The sequence below is a fragment of the Lepisma saccharinum genome, chromosome 4 (assembly GCF_977018435.1).
Source record: "Lepisma saccharinum chromosome 4, izLepSacc3.1, whole genome shotgun sequence".
NCBI lineage: Eukaryota > Metazoa > Arthropoda > Insecta > Zygentoma > Lepismatidae > Lepisma > Lepisma saccharinum.
Genome location: NC_139232.1, coordinates 64039625 through 64060803, shown reverse-complemented (window position 1 = coordinate 64060803; position 21179 = coordinate 64039625). Strand labels below are relative to the sequence as shown.

The 21179-nt window shown below is 35.3% G+C and overlaps 2 protein-coding genes across 7 annotated transcripts in view; one reads left to right on the top strand and one right to left on the bottom strand.

Moving 5' to 3' along the window:
- Positions 1-10189, top strand: part of LOC145986526 (transmembrane protein 47) — a 276873-nt gene extending 266684 nt beyond the window's left edge. For all 4 annotated transcript variants that reach the window (XM_083120638.1, XM_083120640.1, XM_083120639.1 and 1 more), the window contains one exon: positions 6618-10189. In XM_083120638.1, the coding sequence (XP_082976764.1) occupies positions 6618-6778 (161 nt within the window). In that variant the 3' untranslated portion in view covers positions 6779-10189. The remainder of the gene's footprint in view (positions 1-6617) is intronic.
- Positions 10190-11021: 832 nt separating this feature from the next.
- LOC145986525 (aromatic-L-amino-acid decarboxylase-like) overlaps positions 11022-21179 on the bottom strand; it is a 63406-nt gene continuing 53248 nt past the window's right edge. For 2 of the 3 annotated variants that reach the window (XM_083120636.1, XM_083120637.1), the window contains exons 6-8: positions 20440-20976; positions 17794-17959; positions 11022-13110 (exon numbers count right to left, since the gene is read on the bottom strand). In XM_083120636.1, the coding sequence (XP_082976762.1) occupies positions 12692-13110; positions 17794-17959; positions 20440-20976 (1122 nt within the window). In that variant the 3' untranslated portion in view covers positions 11022-12691. The remainder of the gene's footprint in view (positions 13111-17793; positions 17960-20439; positions 20977-21179) is intronic. The other variant, XM_083120635.1, reaches the window with a different exon arrangement.

Genomic DNA, 21179 nt, shown 5'->3' with positions numbered 1-21179 from the left:
TTACATGTAATTTAGGAACTTTTAGTAAATTTACATTCTACAAAAACTCATACGCAAAAGGAGCTACCGAACCAGTAACACCAAAAACTTGACCAAATTTCTATTAAGTTCAAACTTAATGTTCACCTAACCTACATACAAGTTTCTTGTGAACACTTTAATGCGTGTAAAATATCAGCACTATTCCATGAAAATTGAAGTGGAAAATGGCCTGCTGGGTAAGGTTGGTCAGTTTCAGAATGTGCTCTTGAATCCACAAGGCTGCACACTTTTCGACAGTGAATGAATGATTACTGAATCATGATTGATTTTTCAATCGTGTTCGTTACGTAGTTAAGAAATGGTATATTATTTGGTTTCAATCTCATTTTATTTGAGGGGAACAAAAATATTTTGTAAAAAGGGGGGGGGGTGGAATCCCTGGTATCCATCCCATTAATTCGCACATCGCAGAATACTTAATTTCTTTTCCAAAGATGACGATGGATGGTTGCCGGAGCCTCTTGAGAAATGCAAAATAGAGACACTTATATTTATCTAGATACAATAAACCAAATCTCATCCAAATTTGAGGTGGTGAAGTGGATGATTGCTTGGATAATTTGTCTTGGAATGATTGGATATGATGACCAAATAAGAATACTTTCTACCTAATTATTTCTGATCAGTAATCTTTAATTGATTTTTCTTGTATGTATGCATTGCTTGCATTGTATAAATATTTCTCTTGTAGTCTACTGTTATTACAAGCATAAAAACACAGCTTTTCGTTCTGACATTTTAGGAGAAGACACGCTACCTTCATCAGATATTTATTTTTAGTTTGATTAAAGATACAGTTATAACAATGATTAAAAATTTTTAACCAAAAAGAATCAGTTATACAATGGATGTTGTCATTGTCACATTGCTGTAATATAGCAACTTAACTGTGAAATAAGCAGTCTGTTTTATTATTATTTCAGATAGAAAAAAAATGATAACTTTTTATAAAATTATGAATCTCAAATATCATCAGGCAATTGAAAATCATCATTGCTTTCACAGAGATTCTTGATGTTTTCTGTTACATTAAATTTTAAGAGGAAGACCCTGGCAGAGGGTAGAAACGTTACATGTAAAGTGTTTTTAATATGGAAACAAGACTTAATCATATTAAATTTTAAAGGTGATGGATGGCCTACTCCACTTGTGAAAAAGAAAACTCCATAGTGGGTCTATGTTACCATTTTCATTATTTAATTTATTCCAGTGTTCTGCAAGGAACGAAGCTTTCCAGACATTCAAATCTATGTTTCCCGTCATACTCTTCTCTTTTTAATCATATGTTTCTCCTCGATGTGCGCTGACAAGTCTGTTCTTTGGTTTAAATTTGTAAATTTATATTCGGCTACATTACAAATTTAAACCTTTCATCTAGACCAGCTTGAGGGTAGAAAGAAAATATTTAAGAAAGTTGAAGAATGGAGTAGTTGGGCATTCAGATAACCAAAATCAAGCATATGATGAGTCCTAACATAGGTCAATAGTCCACAAGATAAACTAAAGGCATTGTCACATTTGCTTGATTATGCTCAGCTTTTTTTAGTGAATGTGACATATTTGAAATTTTCAGCAGATGCTAAAAATCTACAGAAAATTTCTCTTAACACAACAGTAGAACCTATGAGCCCTCATGCCAAGATAATTAACAGTTCAAAACTGATTACAGGTTTTGAAAGTTTGCCACCTTGTAGAGAAGCTTGAGATGCCCCCTAATTATTTTAGAAGTATACTGTGATGAAAATAAACATATGAAATTCAAACTTAGAAGAAAACGTAATGATATCAACTAAACCTCTTGGATATATTAGCCACCACAAACAAATAAATCATTGCATGTTTTCCAAGCATTATTTAAGAGTTTCATTAGTTGTTTCCAGTGCAGTTTCACACCTTTGATTAAAACTGTGTTGATTAAAGTTGGCTCACCACTTCCATCATTTGTTTGTTGAAGCCACCACCAGATCATTTGAAGCAGTTTGTGTTTCCTTGTTACAGGTACTTTGTAGCTGTGCAGTTCTGTTAAATATTTCTCAGTTTTTGTGTCCAGCGTTAAATGGAAAAAATACTGTTTCTTAAAATGTCTCCTTTCGTGTTTTGTGGTATTGGTCAGGGCCCAGTGGATTTTGAATCATTGCAGCCCTGCTCTGCTACTTAGTTTTGAAATTTCTTAATGTTGCAATCCATAAATCCAGTGAACCAATCTTCATGTGCCACCTTGGGCCATCTCATCTCAAATCATACAGGTAAGTAATAAATGTGTCCCCTTCGAAATTCAAAATCAGCTGAAAAAATATATGTTAAAGAACCACATGATACATGTCCAAAAATAAAATATTTTTTCTTTTCGGTTGATTTGTTACAGTGTTATAAGCTCACAAAGAAAGACACTATTTGATAAAAAAATTTACTCAACGAAAATAATGCAATATTCAAACCACTATAAATCAAAAACGAAAAATTTGAAGAGACTTAAGGTTTCCTTTATTTGAAAGCTTGATCAAAGTACTTCCAAAACCTTATTAATAAGGAACATATTTATAAAACTCTCTTCAACTCTAAAATTAAGAATCAAAATATGAAAATTTGAATTTTTTTTCCAAGTTAAATTTTTTCTTGAAAAAGTGAAGAACAACAGGACATGAGTTTTGCTGGGATAATAGAATATGTGAACTGGACTAACTATTTGCAATGATATTTCTGCACTAACTTCTAACATTATGTAGAAAATTCTTTGTAAAAAATGAAAAATCCATTTTGACCTTTTTTCAGAAAGCATTTTATCAAAAACACCCATCTCAAAATCTCTGAAAATTGTGCAAGTATAGTCTTTGGTTACTGTACTTGCAGGAATCAGACCGGACAATATTTTTGTGTGTAACCGAGGAGAATTTTTTTAAGAACGTCCTCCATGTTCCAATTTTTTTTTTTTTCTGTATAATATGTTACACCGGCAACATTGTTTCTGACTGCTGCTTATCAGGAAATCTGTAGAGCATGAAAGATATTACTGGTAACATTTTGTGCATGCATGTGTGTGTGTGTAGTGGTGAAGAACTCCTTAAAATAGGGTCATTCCACACTTTTTCAAAAAACCCTTGTTGCATCATAATTTCTAAAAATATTAATACAGTAGAGCGTCGATTATCCGAACGTCGGTCAACCGAACGACCGCTTAACCGAACTGTGTACTCGCTCACTTTCAGATATCTGTAATGAAAAAAAGTACGTGACTTAGCTGCTCGTAAGCGTGTAGGCTTGCTTAGACAGACCAAAATAAAGGATTTTTTTAAACGTTAATTTTGTGTACTGTGTGTATTGTTCATGCAAAATGCGTATGTAATATGTACATATTTTTGTTTAATAAACTGTACCACATACTATATATTCCTACTAAAGTTGCCTTTGTATGTTACTTTGTAATACATACTTAAAGAGATGCCTGTTTTTATGAATAAATTTACTGTACAGTACTTCTTTTTGGCAAATAAACATGTACAGTTCGATTATCCGAACAAACCAGTTTTCCGAACACCCATGTCCCCTAATTACTTCGGATAATCGACGCTCTACTGTAATTTATTTCTACATCCTTCCAGTGTTTAAAATCAACATTTGAGGCTTGCTTGTAGATCTGTTGGCCAATTTTGATTTGTCGCATGCAGTGATTTTACAATTTTCAGACATTTATTAAAATCACTATACTTCTGTTGTATAATTCCATATGTAAAGATCCAAAATTCATTTTCTTCAGCAATAAATGCTCTCTCATTTTGTTGATGCCATTCGCCACGAATATCCAAGATACATCTGTTGCTTTGAACATTTTCACTCCAAGCGTTTTAAAGCTATTTGGCTGGTTTAAAAAGGCTAAATGTATTTATATCTACCTTTTATTTATATCAATTTCTTCACTTCCCAATTTCACATGTGTTTTATTCAGTATTGTAAAGGGGTTGATTTTGTAATCTTCAATATATTTCTTATTCGGAAAAACACGTTCACCAAATTTTAATATCATATTCAGTCTGAAGAGGCCTCAAGTGTGGTGCAAGATGTTTCCTCTGTCCCCTATTTGGGATCATGGAGAGTCAAGATTTATTTTTCAAGATCTTCAATTTCAGAGAGTTTCTCGACAAAAATAGGACCCAGGCACCTCAGACTTATTTATTGTATATATTGTAGTATAGCATGGAAGTTACTAGTTTGTCGATTTTAAACACTTGAAGGGTTTAGAAATAAGTTAGTGTGCATGCATGCACAAAATGTTACCAGTAATATATTTCATGCTCTGCTGATTTTCTGATAAGCAGCAGTCAGAAACAGTGTTGCCAGTGTAAAATATATTATACAGAAAAAAACCAAAAATTATGGAAAAAGTTATTCCAGTTCCCATATTCTATTATCCCAACAAAATTCATGTTTGTTGTTCACTTTTTCACGAAATATTTGAACTTGGAAAAAAATTTCAAATTTTCGTATTTTGATTCTTAATTTTAGAGTTGAAGAGAGTTTCATAAATTTGTTCCTTAATAAGGTTTTGGAAGAACTTTGATCAAGCTTTCAAATAAAGGAAACCTGAAGTCCCTACAATTTTTTGTTTTTGATTTATAGTGGTTTGAATATTGCATTATTTTCCGATGGTAAAATTTTCTATAAAATAGTGTCTTTCTTTGTGAGCTTATAACACTGTAACAAATCAACAGAAATGAAAAAAATATTTTATTTTTGGACATCTATCATGTGGTCCTTTAACATATATTTTTTCAGCAAAATCCGTGATGGAGAGTTGAGAGCACCTGTATGATCTGAGATGAAATTACCCATTATACTTTTTGAATGATTTCCATATTTTCTTATATTATTGGTATCAGTTAAATTGTAAGTAAAGATTTTTATTTTTGGAGGGGTGGAGGTTAGAAACCATTTAAGTTCCTGTCACTAAGTTCCATCAGCAGTAAATAAATAAAGTTGTCTCTGTGTAGATACAAATATTGATAAAGTGGAGTGCCACTCTCGCCAGACCATAACAAGCTGATGTTATCTATTGTGGGAATACACACTGTGAAGTAAGAAGTAACTACCTATTAGACTAGTGGCATGCTACCTATGTAACAACCACCCTTGCTGTCCCCTCTGACTCTTTCCTTTTGTATTGTTTGCTCTTCTAAAACAGAATGCTTCGAAATGTTTCTACCTTGTTGAAACTAGAGAAAATTGTGCACTTGAGGCTACCATATGTGCTTTTAGGCAATATTGTACTTTCTTTTTATCCCTGTCCTTACTTTTTTCCGACTGCAGTCCAGATATGAAAACTCGTTAACACATATTCAGGCATGTTCTTTTTCTTTCCAAAAATCACTGCTGACATATGTCATTAGATTAATTCTAATTTTTAGTTAGTTCAAATGCGTGAGACTGATAATGCCGAACTAAATTTGTGGCATGCAGAAGAAGCCAAGAAACTTTCTCTTCCATGAAAATAAAAAAAAACTTTGTTTCATTTGAAGATTTATCTCAGTGCATATGTGTAAGGGTGTGGGAGCTATTGTTGATTGCTGCATCTAATTCAAAGCTTCATGGTTTCACATCATGTAGATGGTATACTGCAGCAACTTCGACATGGGAGTTGCTGAAGTCCAATAAAGGCATGTGTTTACTTTTCCAGTTACTCAAGCTTTTGCCACATAATGTGGCTTTTTCAGGAGTTAGCATAAGAAATCTGTGGTCTTTTACCTTTTGTTTTTACCCAACTTACTTTCACATGTTTTAAACTTTGACTGTTCTTTCCTAACTCCTGAAGAAGCCTCATGATGTGGCAGAAGCTTGAGTGAGTGGAAAAGTAAGTACACACCCAAACTGGACTTCAGCTACATGGCTGGAGCATAAATTATGCCTTATTCAACATTGAATGTCGCAAGAAGGCTTGGAGTGGGAATAGAATAGCGATTAGGTCAGTTAACTCTCTTCATATGATCCCAATTCCTCTTGTGAGTTTTCTTCATAAACATGGCCCATCCCTATTTCATGCTTTAAAATATGGTAGCCTCACACTATTACTAGTTCATTGTTCTTACATGCAGTGCATGACAAGTACATTTTATTGTCTGCTGCAGATTTTACTCTATCGGAATTAGCTGATATAGGCACATAGGTGTACCGATTATTTTACCGATCTGATATATCTATAAATATCTTATAATTTAGTGCAAAATTCTGCCATTTTGTTATTTTTATGGATAATCTCCTTGCGCTACTTTTTAAAAATGTAAATGTTTAAATATGCAACTTATTTTGCACTGCCGTCACCTTAAACACACATGTTTATGAAGGAGGTCAGTGGACCATTCAGGTTCTTCACGAGCCATTTGGAATTTTATATCAGTTATCGGTATCAGTAAAATTTATATCGATACTTGATCAGTGCCAGCCAAAAGTTCTTATAGGCCCATCCCTATTATTTATGGGGCTGTTATTTTGTGAATATTTCTTCTGTCAAGGTATTTGGTTGAGAAAAGTAATAACAAATTTGAAATTGTTGAAAAGTGGTCTGATGAAAACATGCTTTGTTTTAGGCAACCGAAGTGAGTGGGAATTCGGCTGGGCATATGGTGTTGGTTGGGGAGCAGCTATTTTCTTGTTCGGTGGTGTGATCCTTCTGCTGTGTGACAAGGAATCTGAGGAGATTTACTACAAGGAGAGGAAAATCGTCCATGATTCGGATTCTCGAGCCTAGTGGGTCAGGAGGGGCACGGTGACATCACTGCCACCATTAAATTGCCAGGGGCCACTTCCTGACGTGACACTTGTGACAACCAGACCCCAAGTGAAACAAATGTAAGGTGTGTTGCTTTGTGGCCTAGTGCAGGTGGTTGCAGAATCGTCCCCTTGCCAGTTTTAAAACCATTTTTCCAGTTATCTAGACTTACAATGCAATTTTGGAAGACTGGCTTCATGGTTTTGCCATATGTTGAGAATTAACTAGCCCTGTTTTATACAAGAATTGTTATCGCAACAATATCCAGGTGATACTACTGCAGGTATGAGTAAGTCCACATGTACCTATACATTGTACATAACCAGATTGAACTACAGTAACATGACGTTTTTCATGTTAAATTTTTACAATGGATGTTGTACATTTATGTGATACCTTAATGACTAAATTACTAAGGAAACACTACTTGGTAATCGAAGTAAATAAGCCAGTGCTATGTTATCCTTCTGTTGTTAACATTCCTGCAGTGGTTTCATCTTACGAGCATTATACATAATGAAATATCAAGTAAGAACTAAAATGTTCAAACATTTTTCTTAAAATATTTAACAGCTTCATAGGAATTGTACAGTGAAGTTACCCTTCAGCTGTTGATATATATAGTTGCCATGTGTATAATAGGGCATTAAAGCCTACCAGATGTTTAAAAAGAAATGGAGAGAGGAAAGTGCATGTTCTTATATACCAGCTATGCCTTTCCATAAATCCTACAGTCCAGATTTGCCTGAAAGTTTGTGTCAGGAATGCTAAAAAAGTAAGTTCTGTTGATTGGTCAATATTGTAAGTTGGAAAGGAGTTGACTTTACCTTGAGTGTTTTTCCATACGTTGGTCCAATGTTTGACGTTACCATATCTTCCATTTTAATATCTAAATCTTTCCCTCCCATCTTATTAAAGTAAATGAAAAACTAAACACACAAAGAAATAATTAGTGTAGCACTTTTTTCAATATGAAATGTAAGTCAGTGTCATCGATTTATTAATGCTAAAGATTTTTCTAAACTTCACATTAAACTTTCTAACTAACTGGCTAGCAGAGATTAACGATGATGATTACTTTTTGTGTGTTTGTGTTATTGATATAAAGGATAATTTTTCTATTTATGTAAAATATAAACACAATTACATGAAAACAGTTCATATGTAGTAAGTACACAGGCGTACATAATACTTGTAAAATATCCTTTTACGAATGTTGTGCATATCGTGAATGTTAGGTGAGTGTTTGCAGAAAATTTACAAGGTTTTCCCCCACAGGGAAATGTAGTTTTATGAACAGTACATATAAATAGAGAGAAATATATATATGAATATATAATGTTAGTTTGTGAGCAGCTAATTTCTAGTCAAGAATTTTGTGTGAAGCTTAAGACCCTATGATGGTACGGTGCAGCTAATCGTCTCCCTTTTCCTCCAATATCCCTTTGCGGTAATTTCTCTCTCTGTATATAAATATCAATACAAGCACTTAAATCTTATATACTAGATTCTCTTGTATATCTCTATTATCCTACCAGTGTCCTGTTCTGCACTTAACGTTTTTATTGATTGTAAGTTCATGTGCCCATATGTACAGGCATAGAGTAAACTGTAAGTTCTTGTAAAAGCAGAACTACATCGAAATAGTATACTGTCCAACAAAAACCATGGCCTTATGATGGGTCCCATATGTTCCTATAAGTGTTTTGTTACAGAATTTAGCACCATGTTAACAAAAATCTGTAAAAAAAAAATGAGAGCAAGCTTTCTTTTCTGGCGAGCATATCGGGTTTCGTTAAGTGTCACTTTCCTTTTGAAGTTATTATCAAAGTTGCACAGCATAATTTGGAAAATAATGCTCCATGCATTGTTAAATCCATTACCGGAGCATTTCAAATTTATTAGTAGTACAGTAGTAAAATTGACATAACAGACCGAATGAAACTCACTGGTACAGTACCAAATTTTTACCCATAAAAATGTTCATATTCTGGAGCATTAACTTCACTGAGTTATCATCTTGTGGTAATTTTATAATATGTATATGGAACTTTTAATTTATTTTTCTTGAAGGTTTTTAGACATATAACTAGATTGGATGTTTATAGTAATGTTATAATTTGCTGTAATATTCAACAACTCTAATTAGTGTTGACATATTGTTCAGTTGTATAAAATTACATCAGAACTATCTATTAGCTACTAGGATTCACTTCTTTGTAAAGTGCTGGCATCCAGGAAAACCCTGGTAAATTTCAGTTTTATTATTTTTATTGGCTGTGTTTGTGTAGCTTCAATATATCATATATATATATATATATAGTTTTCAGATGAAATATAAAATTTATTTTTTTAATTTGTATATATGTATGATCAATCATTTTTGTCACAATCATCACTTATAAATAGCATACAGAATTCTGTGACAATTTCGTAGCTATATAAAACACAAGACAGTGCTGCTTTAGGAATAACATTTGCAATTTCAGATAAAAACATATGCGAGTACTGTTAACTAAAAAATAAATGCTTATAGTATTTGCATATAATTTAGAATTTTGTACTGAAGGCAGTTGTACGTGTAATGAATTGTGTTCAAAATAATTACTTCGGGGATTTTTTTTTCCTACAGTACAACTGTAAAAATATCATCTCATTTAAGGATTAGCCTAAATTCAAAGTTGCTGCTTTTATAACAACATGGGAAATGAATTTTTATAAAATGTTATAATAAATTTTTGAGTGCTTATTTACAAGCAACAAAAGTTCATTTTTTTTTTCTAATTAACGATGCCATATGTAAGTTAAGCTTATAGGAAAAAGGACAAGTACTGGAGTCAATGGTCAAGTACTCTTAAGGAATTGATTAATGAATGAAAGTAAGAAAAGATGTTTGCATGTTTATGGTAATGACTGATTTGTACGCTGGTCATGGAAACTTGAGATTCATGTCCACTGTTGAAATTTGATGTAATACTTCACAGCTCAAAGTATGAGCTGAGAGTAACCTGCACAAGTGATTTTAGTACCACAAGAATAATGATTCAGTCTTGCCCTGTTGGTTCTGTATAACTTTAAAGATATGTATGGAATGTTGTGTATAATATAATTTATTTGACTGGTCTATTTTTTTTTTAGAAATAAAAGTAATATAACACAAATTTGTGTGTGTTTGTCATATTTTACACTGAAGTTCTTTCTGTTCAGTGTTATTGAAGAAGTAATGGTAGCAATGTTATTTATAACTATAGAATGCAAAACCTATTTATATTTTCTGCAAAAAAAGAAAAGTTATCTTTCACAACAAAATGAAAAATGTTGTAGACATTTTTCTTTTGGCTGTTTTCTTTGTTACTACCATCATCATAATAAAATTCAACAAAATATTAACCACTTGTGTTAAGTTTGCTTTCTGCTTTATCGTATAGATATAGTAATATGTTTTCTTCCCATTTTAGTTTGTAACTTCAACAAACATCTTTGGTAATGCAGATTATTAATATCCAAGTGTATTGTTGATACCTGCTGAGGTGAGGATATTATTCAAAGATGACATCTTGGTTACACTGATAGATTGTTTTGTTTTTTTCTGATTAGCAAGTCAGTTTATTCAAAATGTAAATCTAACAAGGAAACATCAAAAGATGAAAATTAAAGTTTTCAATAAAAACTATATTATTCAATCCAGTTTTTGAAACTCTATATCTTATGTGAATTTATTGAAACCACATACTTGTTCGATTTTGGTTTAAAGTCCATCCACTTTATGCACAGGAAGGCTAATGTGGACTGGATCTACAGTTTAAAGTGGGATCTGAACCACTATATGCCTCCACTGGGTATCGAACCCAGGACCCTTTGAAGTTGCATACGTACACAACAACAATTAGAATTGTGTTTCTCAAGGGTGGTGAAGTGACAGATTGGAGTAGATATCTACAATGGTGAATGTTGTAGATTCGATCCCTGGCAGAAAACAACATTTTTTCAATCCTTTTTCAATCACATTTCATTTCTGAGGTAAGCCAATCTTATTGTCAAGATAATTTCACATAATTATATTTACACAAACGTTTACACTGTGAATTTATCAAATACAGCAATAATCAACACAATTTATGGCATTTTAAATGTGAACTAATTAGAACAATATGTGTTGTAGTTATCAGAATGAAATGTTAAAACTCGCCTTTTTTGACAACACAAGTCTGAACCAAGACAAATCTGCACCACAGCTTAATATTTTATTTCAGCACTGTTTGATATGTTCTCTTGTCTGGTCATGTATGATGGACACTATACAAGATAATTGATACAGATCAAATTATTGTTGTAGATCTGAGAACAAAAGAAGTTTCCTATTACAGATGAATACTTACCTTTGTACCTATATTTTAAAACCAATTACAATAAACATTTCATAAGTCATAGCAATTTATAAGTCACACAATTTAGATGAGCAGCTTGTTATACAGTTCCTAAAATCTGGCCAATTGGTTATTCAAAATTTATATGTATTTATTTGTGCAAGAAAGTGTATTTTATATTATTTATTAAATAATATTATTTGTCTATAAAACAGTGAGAACCTCTAACAGCATGTTCATATAAACTCACAATTGACTTGTCTTACTCGAGATCCATCTTTGCACATTTTTTATATTTGTATTTTTTTTTAAAGTTTGTAATGAAACAATGATGTGACAAGTTTTAGAGATTTGTTTGCAAGGTAGATATAAATACATGTTTTCTCATATCGTGACAATTTCTGTAAGCTGTTTTCGGCTGGAAAGAAGTAGTTTGAAAAATATGAGTTTCCAGCCAGAGATCAAACCTCAAACCTTCAGCATTGTAGGCTACTGTCTTAACCATTCTATCATTTCATCATCTTTGAGATACACAATTTCGATTGTTGTTGTGTGTGTACGTAGCTTCAACATAATACTCCTTGCTCATAATTCCTCTTATTCATGTCAAATATACAGTTTTAAAAATTGAATTGAATTATATAAGTATTATTGAGAACGGTGAGTTTAATCTTGTGATGTTTCCTTGTAAGATTCATTGTGGAAAAATACAGTCGCTGTATATTTTACTCTGTTCAGGTTCCACATTTTTATGTAAGCCAACATGAAATGAGCAGGCAATGAAACTAGCATCAATTTTTTTTTTTCAAAGGAAATATATGCACTTTCAGATAAATACAATATGTCTCTTGGCATATCATTTTATTTTCACAATGTAAAAATTTCAAGATCCACAAAACTTAACATTTCAGAAAGTTAAATTGATATCTCTCTCATTGCTCTAAAATATATTATTTTGGAGACTTGTGCATTTCAAATCTTCCTTTGTATCGGTAGTAGTGAAAAATGTTCGTTGAAAATTTGCTGTAGATCTTATTTTTTTAATTCTTTGATTAAACTCTAAACTGGAAAAGTATGTAAAATTATAATAATGAGGTATCATAAACTAAATTGTTTCTTATGGTAACAACAAAAAAATTATCTGGAGCATAGAAGAAAAATTGTTCAACAATACAAGAAGAGAGAGACCAACAAAATTATGAATGTATTTTTTGGTATTTATACTATCTACCCTATATTCGTACTTGTGCATAACCAGTAGACCACCATAGAAATAAGTTTGTACTCTCGTTCAGTTCACAATGTCTTTGCCCATAATGCACTCGTATATTTATTCATTCACCATTAAATGCCATCTGGATTTAAAATGAGAGCACTTGTGCGTGAGGTCCGTTACCATGAGCCATATTCATTTTATCAATATCACTTGAACATCAAGGAACTAAAGTCCGATGCACTGCAAGAAAACTGTAGAAAGTGGCTTTATAAGGTCTTTTGTGCGATATACACAGTTTCACATCATACTTCATTCTCCATTAAGTGGTTGTTGAGTGCCATTCACTTGTCCTTGCTCGCCATTATTTTTTTTTTGTATGCCATTAACTGTTTGTTCATCGCCATTAACGGATTCTTCCTCTTTTATACATCCATTGCTAACGTCCTCCTTGATGAAACCGTTGCCAAAAAACACATCTTCTTGATCATCATCCAGTACAATAATGGGCGAAACTCCATCGTATAAGCTGTTGGTTCTTGACATCCGGAAGACATCCTTCGAAACACTCCTGGTGAAACTGAAGCGTTTGACAAGCCGCCTCCTTCGTGCAGCCCAGTCCTTGCCAGCCTGTATAAGGTCTGGCGAAAGCATTTCTTTTGGAGTGGCAGGAGTTTTATAGGCCTCAAGGAGATCTGCTGCTGTCTCGCTAATTGCATTCCAGGCATACTCTGTAAATGTTAAGGAGGATTTAGTTCTAGACAAGTAAATATCTACAATAATTTAGATATTTAATTCACTGTTGTTTATTGTACTGCAGTAAAATTTTGCAGACAAGAGCATCAAAGTTATATCATTCAGAGTTTTACATGCTTCAAGCATCAGTAGGAGATACGGTAAAACTCCAGGGTTTTGAAGGCTTCAAGTACATTACATGAAAATATATTTTAGTGAATAATGTGTAAACTATTCAAAATTTGTCATTGTCATGTACAATCAACACCAAAGGTATTAGGAGGAACTACGCCGAAGTGGGTTAGAAACCCTGCGTGCTCAACAGCAGCTTTGATAAGGCACCTGAATTGTCTTGAGCTGAACCAGGAAGTGGGCAATCTTTAATGCTCAAGGCCTTTCTGCAAAACGATTGCCAAAAGAGGTTTGTGTGTGGATTTGGTCAGCATGAAATTGCTGGGTGATAAGTAGATATGTTGTTGTTTTGGTTACTTTACCTTGCTTTGCTAGCTCTGGTAGCTGAATGGTGCATATATTTATTTGATGAACTGATAAATACGAAAAAGCCAATCCCGTGGCAAATTGGTTTGCATAATGCACTTCGAAGTCGAATATCTGGGGTTATAACTTGGTCATCAAAATATAAATGTGTGATTGTCTTCATCCCACTGCCATCTATCACATCTTAATCTTTATCATCGTCATTAACCGAGAGTGGTAGAACAGTAATGTGAAATAACAAAAATTAGAACCTTCACCTTCTGAGTTTGAACCATTGTTGTTTCTTCAATAAATGGTGGCAATATATTGCGACAGTGCAGGGACTGCGATTAGGGGGAATGGGGGTGCAGTTTTCCCCTCCTACTTTTTGCCACATTTGCTCCCGCACTATATTAAATCTAGCAAAGGAAAGCAAACTGTCCTTGCCCCTCCCCCCCCTCTCAGAACGATAGATATTCCTCGTATTTTTGATTTTCTCTAAAACTAATTTCCAGTCTGTGATGATAATATTTAATGTCCGAAATATGTTTAAAATCAATTTATGTTATTCTATGCAGATGTAACTAAAGAGATCCTCCATGACGGCGTAGTCAAAATGCCATCACCTTGCAATCAAGGAGTTCTCAGTTCGATGCCCGGTGGAGGGACTTAGTGGTTTGAATCCCATTTTAAGTTGTAGGTCCAGTCCCGATTAGCCTTTCTGTGCATAAAGTGGATTTAAAAAAAATACATCCGCGAAATTTGTGGAAGTTAGTTATTGATCGTAAGTTGCATTGCTGCAGGATTTGGGGATAATAGACATGTTGAAATGAGCTTTTAATTTTCACATAGATTTTTATTTTTGTTATTCAGCGTCGCTTTTCTGCCAGTTTTGAATAATCACAATAAAAATGAGTATTGATAATGAAAATACACTCGCAAAGAACATCAATGCCTAGACCGGTATTCGAACCCGGTATCGCTGGCGTTGTAGCATTCTGTGCTAACCACACCTCCACGGAGGTCGACAGTTTTCACATAGAAACTTTCACATCTTCCTTACACATATTTCTACCACTCTCTCTTATAATGAATACTAGCCTTTCATTTTATATGTAGCTAACATTTACAGCTTTCGCTTGGTAGTGAATGAGAACTAATCATTTTATGTTGAGGCACAAATTCCATCACCCAGGTTTAACATTAAACAATGTAGGTATAGATTAACAAATGTGAATTCACATAAATTAGCAAACATTTTGCGTTGTTTCGAGATTATCAATTGGGATAAAATTTACCCAAAGAATCAGAGTAGAAAAATGCAACTTTTATATCACAATTGCCATGTCGAACTGATCTCCGTATGTAGTGTTTAGCATGTCATACTTAAAGTATAGGCTATGATTGTTTCTGGGTTATGAACGAGATGTGTCCCTCGCCCTCTTCCCGTGAAACAAAATGGGATTGTCCCCGCAGAATGAACTCCTAAATTAAAGTGTCCAAAAAGAGTTATTAGGCTTGAATATGACAGAGAAGCACCTTAGCATTACAACTAATTATAAGCTACGTCGAGGCCGAGAGCTAGGACGGTCTGACTAAACTTCTCCACTTTTAGTTCCGAGTTGTCCTGGTCTCTGCATGCCTATCTCTTGAAGGTCTCTTTATCAATTTAATCTAACATCCATCCTCATAGTTGTGATAACATGTCATAGAAGCAAAGCGAAACAAGAACAAAAAAATATTTGTAAGATTATTGCAATGTCAGAACTACATTAGAAAAAAAAAACGTGAACACCAAGATTCATTTTCAAACGCATTTGGGAAGAACTGTGTAGAAGAATAGACAACATGATCCTGAAAGTTACCAATCGACGTGTAGTGTGACCTCAGTGCTGAAGTTGTGCGTTGAGAAAAATTTGCTAGAGGATCCTCAAGCATCTTATCAAGAATGCTTCGGTGTGTGCAGCATTGCCAACTTATTTTCCGTCGGTCAAAACTTTCTCCTACTTTTATATCTGTGGTCGGGTGTAGGAGGGGGGGGGGGGGCTGGAAAGTTCATGAAATCACCCAGAAGAAATAAAAATTGAAACACATCGTTGTAGCCATTAGAAAGAGCATATATTGTAATATGATCCTTTTGTCATTGTTATTTTTTTTGTTTCACGTTCAGTAAGAAGCGATGGCGGAGGACCTAAGGATATTTGAGAAGAATGAGCTTCGCAGTGTCATCAAGTTTTTTGTGTTGCAAGACAAATCCCCCATGGATATCCATAAAACTTTGCATGAGACTTTGGAGGAACATGCCACAGGATATACAACAGTAGCTAAATGGGGGATTCGTTTTAAGACTGGATATGGTGAGACTGAAGATGAACCCTGCTCTGGCAGGCCTGCAAGTGCAGTGACCACGGAAAACATTGACAAAGTGCATGACATGATCATGGAGGATAGTCACATATCCACCAAAACCATTACTGCGTATCTGGGGATATTGCGTGAGCGTGTGGGTGTCATAATATCAGAGTATCTGGACGTGCGGAAGCTCAGTGCGAAATGGATCCCAAATGTCTGACTGCTGACCAGAAGAGAACATGGGAGACTGTGTGCAAGTTTCAACACCCTGATGATTTTTTGCGCTGTCGGATAACTGAAGATGAAACATGGATTCACCATTATGACCCACAGACTAAACAGCAATCCATGGAGTGGCACCACAGTGGGTTTCCTCGACTGAAAAAGTTCCGAAGTCAAAGGTCAGCGGGGAAGGTTCTGGCATCGGTCTTTTGGAATAAGGATGGTGTCATCCTCATAAAATATCTTAAACAAACAGGGTGAAACCATCAATGCTGCTGTTTATTCCCAATATTTGATTGAATTGAAGGCATATCTGAAGGAAAAACATCGGGGAAAAGTGAGCCGTGGTGTGCAATTTCTCCAGGATAATGCAACCTTGCACAAGGCCTATCAAACAATGCAATTGCTGGTGGATCTGGGCTATTCCTGTGTACCCCACCCACCCTATTCCCCTGATCTGACCCCGCCCGACTATCACCTCTTTCCAAACCTCAAAAAAACATATCAAGGGCACACATTTTCAGTCCGAAAAGGCACTGGTTGAGGAGGTGGAAGGCTGGTTTGCACAGCAGGACAAAACCTTCTATTTGAAAGGGTTACAAATGTTGAAACATCGTTGTGAAACGTGTATTGAGCTTTGGGGGGAATACGTTGAATAATGTATTAAAATTGTTGTTCCAGCTGTATTTCTTCCGAGTGATTTCATGAACTTTCCACCCCCCCCCCCCCCGAATCGTACACTGACGAGCAGAAGTAGGTTTGGATTTGGTTCATAAGATGATATGGTTTCGTTTTCTTTACATATATATATGACACAAAAAAGAACTGAGAGGTGTAATTAATTCACTATGTGAGAGAAAGCTCAACTAGGCTAATTGAGACTGGACCTACAGTTTAAAATTGGATCGAAACTGCTGAACTGTGTTTTTGCCAGGAATCAATGTAGTACTACTACCTTAATTCCAAGTTGACAGCATTGATCATTACACTACTAGGAGTACTCTAGGTTAACTGAAATTATGAATTAACCACATACCCCTTGCGATCAGACAACCCACATCACACAGGAACTTGCCATATTGCAAACCATTCAAGGATATTCATCTGATAGTTAAGGTTCATGTTGAATGACTCCAACATTGATGCTTGACTCCTTGACATATTTTTTGTAGATTCAAATGGCATATTATGTGCAATTGGAATTTGGAGCCACTGAATCCATGATGTGTAGTGGTAACATCATCTTGTAATCAAGATGTCCTGGGTTCAATATCCATTGGAGCCACATAGTAATTTTGATCTCACTTTAAACTGTAGGTCCGGTCCTAATTATCTTTCTGTTCATAAAGTGGTCTTAAAAACAAACTCTAGCACAAACTGCTTGTCCACATAAACTCGCATGTATGTGTGTGAGTAGAAGATGGAGGAGATATTTCTCGCTCATTAGTTAACAATAAAAAAAAATGTTTTCAGTTTCATGAATCCAACTGATTATCCAAAATGCCATGCTAGAGAACAATATTGCTATGGTAGCATGCATTTTCTTTCTGATGTTCCCTGTTCCCTGGTGAAACAACACCTTTTGGTATTAGTAGATTAGTTGCAGATTGAATTAAAGTTGTACTCACCAATATCAGAATCTGTTGCATTTTCAGCACAAACACAGAAACGTATTATGTATTTGTCTTTCAGGCGGGATGGTATCATGTGGAGTTTCCCGGAAGCATTGATAGATGCCAGTAGCTCCTGGTTAATTTTGTCAGGTTTCTTCAACCTGAAACACACCAGCCCCATCTGCAAAGATGAAAATGTAGACTGTAGGGTTGCAAGATGTCACTTAGAAAGTATTAATGAATAAGGAAGAAAGTAAGGAAAAGATAATTCCTTTACAGCACATGAGAGATGGTCACATGATAGATAGTAAGACACGCACTACAAGTAGTTGTAGTGTGGGATGCAAAAATATTCATGGAAAATTGTCCATCACTAGGTTCATTCACTCAGTTCTATGCAACACAAAGTTGAAGAATTGAAACAGAAATGCCAACAAAACAGAGTTACCCTGTACACAAGCATCAGTACAATTTCATTCCTCAAAAACACTTAGGATGGAATAGACAAGTGAGTGAAAATGTCGATGGATAATTTGCATGATAATACATATGCATCCCACTGTACATAGGTATTATTGATGGGTGTTGCCAGTAGTTCGAAATGGAGGCTTTTATTAGTATAACTAACGTCGAAACCAGGCAATAAAGATATAATAAATTTAAAAAGTTTGTTTTATCATGTTTTTCCAGGATGGTAAGTTTTGCAAAATAATTAGGGACTTTGCATAATTGTTCGCATCTGTTTCAAAGTATTTTTATATTATAAGAAAGTTACTGAAGAGCAATGTTTCCAAAAAAAGAATGCGAATAAGATTAGTTCCAGAGAAACCAAATTTCTTTACACTGCATTTAATTTCAGATTGGAATGAGAATCTTTACCATTTTACATTTATATTCATGAATGATAGAAAAGTTGAATATCCAAACCATTAAAACCAAAAGAAGATATATAGAAGCAACTCTTCTGATGGGAGATTAAAATCTGAAAAATTTCTGATAAAAAAAAGTAATTTGCAGATCTGTCAGTATTATTAGAAACAACTATTAAGTTGTGATATGCGGAAAACATGGTTAAAAATTACACAAAAACCACTGTTGCTTGTTTCTTTTGATTTGAACCGATTACTTCAAATGGGTCACCCACCTTCATTGTCTGATGTGTTTCCCACCTGATGATTGCAAAGAATGAATCTATCTTAGACATCTCAATGAAGGCAGTGAGCCTTTAAAATTAAAGCTCTGCTGGACTTTTGGCCTACACCAGGGCAGTGGTTTTCAAATTTTCCTCTCTTTCTGAAAGACCATTATGATATTCAAAAATCTGAAAAATTACATATGCTTAGAATTCCTTCTAGAGCATTCATATGAATCCTCTTGTGGTTTGCTTTTGCTGTGGTCTAGATATTCTCCATAGTGTCATGGCTACATCAGTCTCTTAAACTGTTGATAATATCTAAACAACAGCAAAAACAAATCAGACGAAGATCCAGATGATCTAGAAGAAATTCTAAGCATATGGAATGTTTCAGATTTTGGAAATACCTGTAGTGGTTTTTCAAAAAGATAGGAAAATTTGAAAAACGTTGCCCTGGCATCAGCCAAAGGTTCAGCCGAGCCGTAAGAGGTTCAAACCAAAAGAATCAACCCACAAATGCAACCGCCCAAGGTACAAAACCTGCCCCATATTTGTCACTTCCCACACCCTCCAGATCCACACTGCCACCAGCAAATTCACCCTCTACCCCAAAGGAACCTGCAACAGCTCTAACCTAATTTATATCCTCACGTGCAACATCTGTGGGAGCTTCTACCTGGGGGAAACATCCACAGCCCTGAACCTCCGCATCAACAACCACCGCTCCTCTACCCAAAACCTGGACTTTGCTGTTGCCATTCACACCAATCACCACAATATTCTTTTTAATGACTGCTTCCAGGTAGTGATCGTCCACTCCTTGCCCCAATCCACCAACACCTCAATACGTAGAAGATGGGAGAGGGCCTACATATCGACCATGAATGCAACCACACCTCCAGGCCTGAAGAAGGCCACCCAATAACGCCCCTCATCCCCTATCCTCACCCTCACCACCACATTTTCCCAACAAACCGCCCCCCCCACCACCACCACCACCACACCACCACTCACAGTTTTCGACAAGCCAGGCGAAAGAACTAAAAAAAAAAAAAATTGTGGTACTGTCAACACTTTTTTTTCCCCTTTGGGACCTGGCAACACTGCAGGTCATGCTTACTCTTCCCTCTAGTCACTTAATTATACAACGTCTCTCTACTCCTGAAGATGTGATATACCATCACGAAAATTTAAATTTTTTCTTTGTCCGGTGAGTGTTTCCTCTCTCCTCTTTCTATATATATATAGGATAAAAGGAAGGAGGGCCACAAGGGCTAAATAAAAAGTGAATATATATATATATATATATATATATATATATATATATATTGTAGTAATTGTATGTCTTGTTGGATGACAAAAATAGCAAATTGACAGTAACAAAGAAATAGAGGATGGATGTAGGAATTAACAGAAATGAAGATCTGTAGAAGAGATTTAACATGGATTGTATGTGGAGAAAGGTATGAATTCTTTGTAAATGTTGCATGTAAATAGAGAGATCAGTTATTGCATCTGCTTCTTACCTTCACTTCATTGACCACTTGGAATCTGTCGTCTTTTCTCACAAAGGACTCAAAGTACTTCGCCAACCGGCAATGTTCCCGTATGTAGTTCTGTAGACCCTCAATGCCGTAGCACCTGAGAACAAACCACAGCTTCAGAGCCCTGAACCTCCTACTGAGAGGAATTCCCCAGTGGCGAAAGTCGATCGACATGTCTTGGTGACTGTGCTGAAGGTACAGGGGATCCACAACCAGACCCTGAGTGAGCTTGAACCTGTCCCTCGTCCACATGGTGGAGCAGTCGAAGTTCACCAGGAGCCACTTGTTGGTGTTGGTGTTGAAAGACATGGCGTGCTCGATGCCATTCATCAGAGGCCTGAACTCTGGACAGATGAATGCATTTCCAGCATATGCACCATCCACTTGGAGCCACACATCAAAGTCCTCACAGACGGGCCCAATCTCTGCGATGTTGTCGAAGGAACAGCAAGAAGTTGTCCCTAAGGTTGTAGATATGAAGAATGGTACACGTCCTTCAGCTCGGTCTTCTTCCATAGCCTGAACAATTGGAGGAAACAACAATTACAAATATGCTCTTAATAAATAACTTATTTTGTCTTATCTGTATGAGAGAACCACAATCTCCACAATGGGAACATATAGGGGAAGAGTACCAAAGTCAGACCCCAAGTTGTTTTCCCTCCATATTTCTTAATGTGTTGAATTCATTTTGCAGTGTCCAGATGGCTTTTTCATTATCT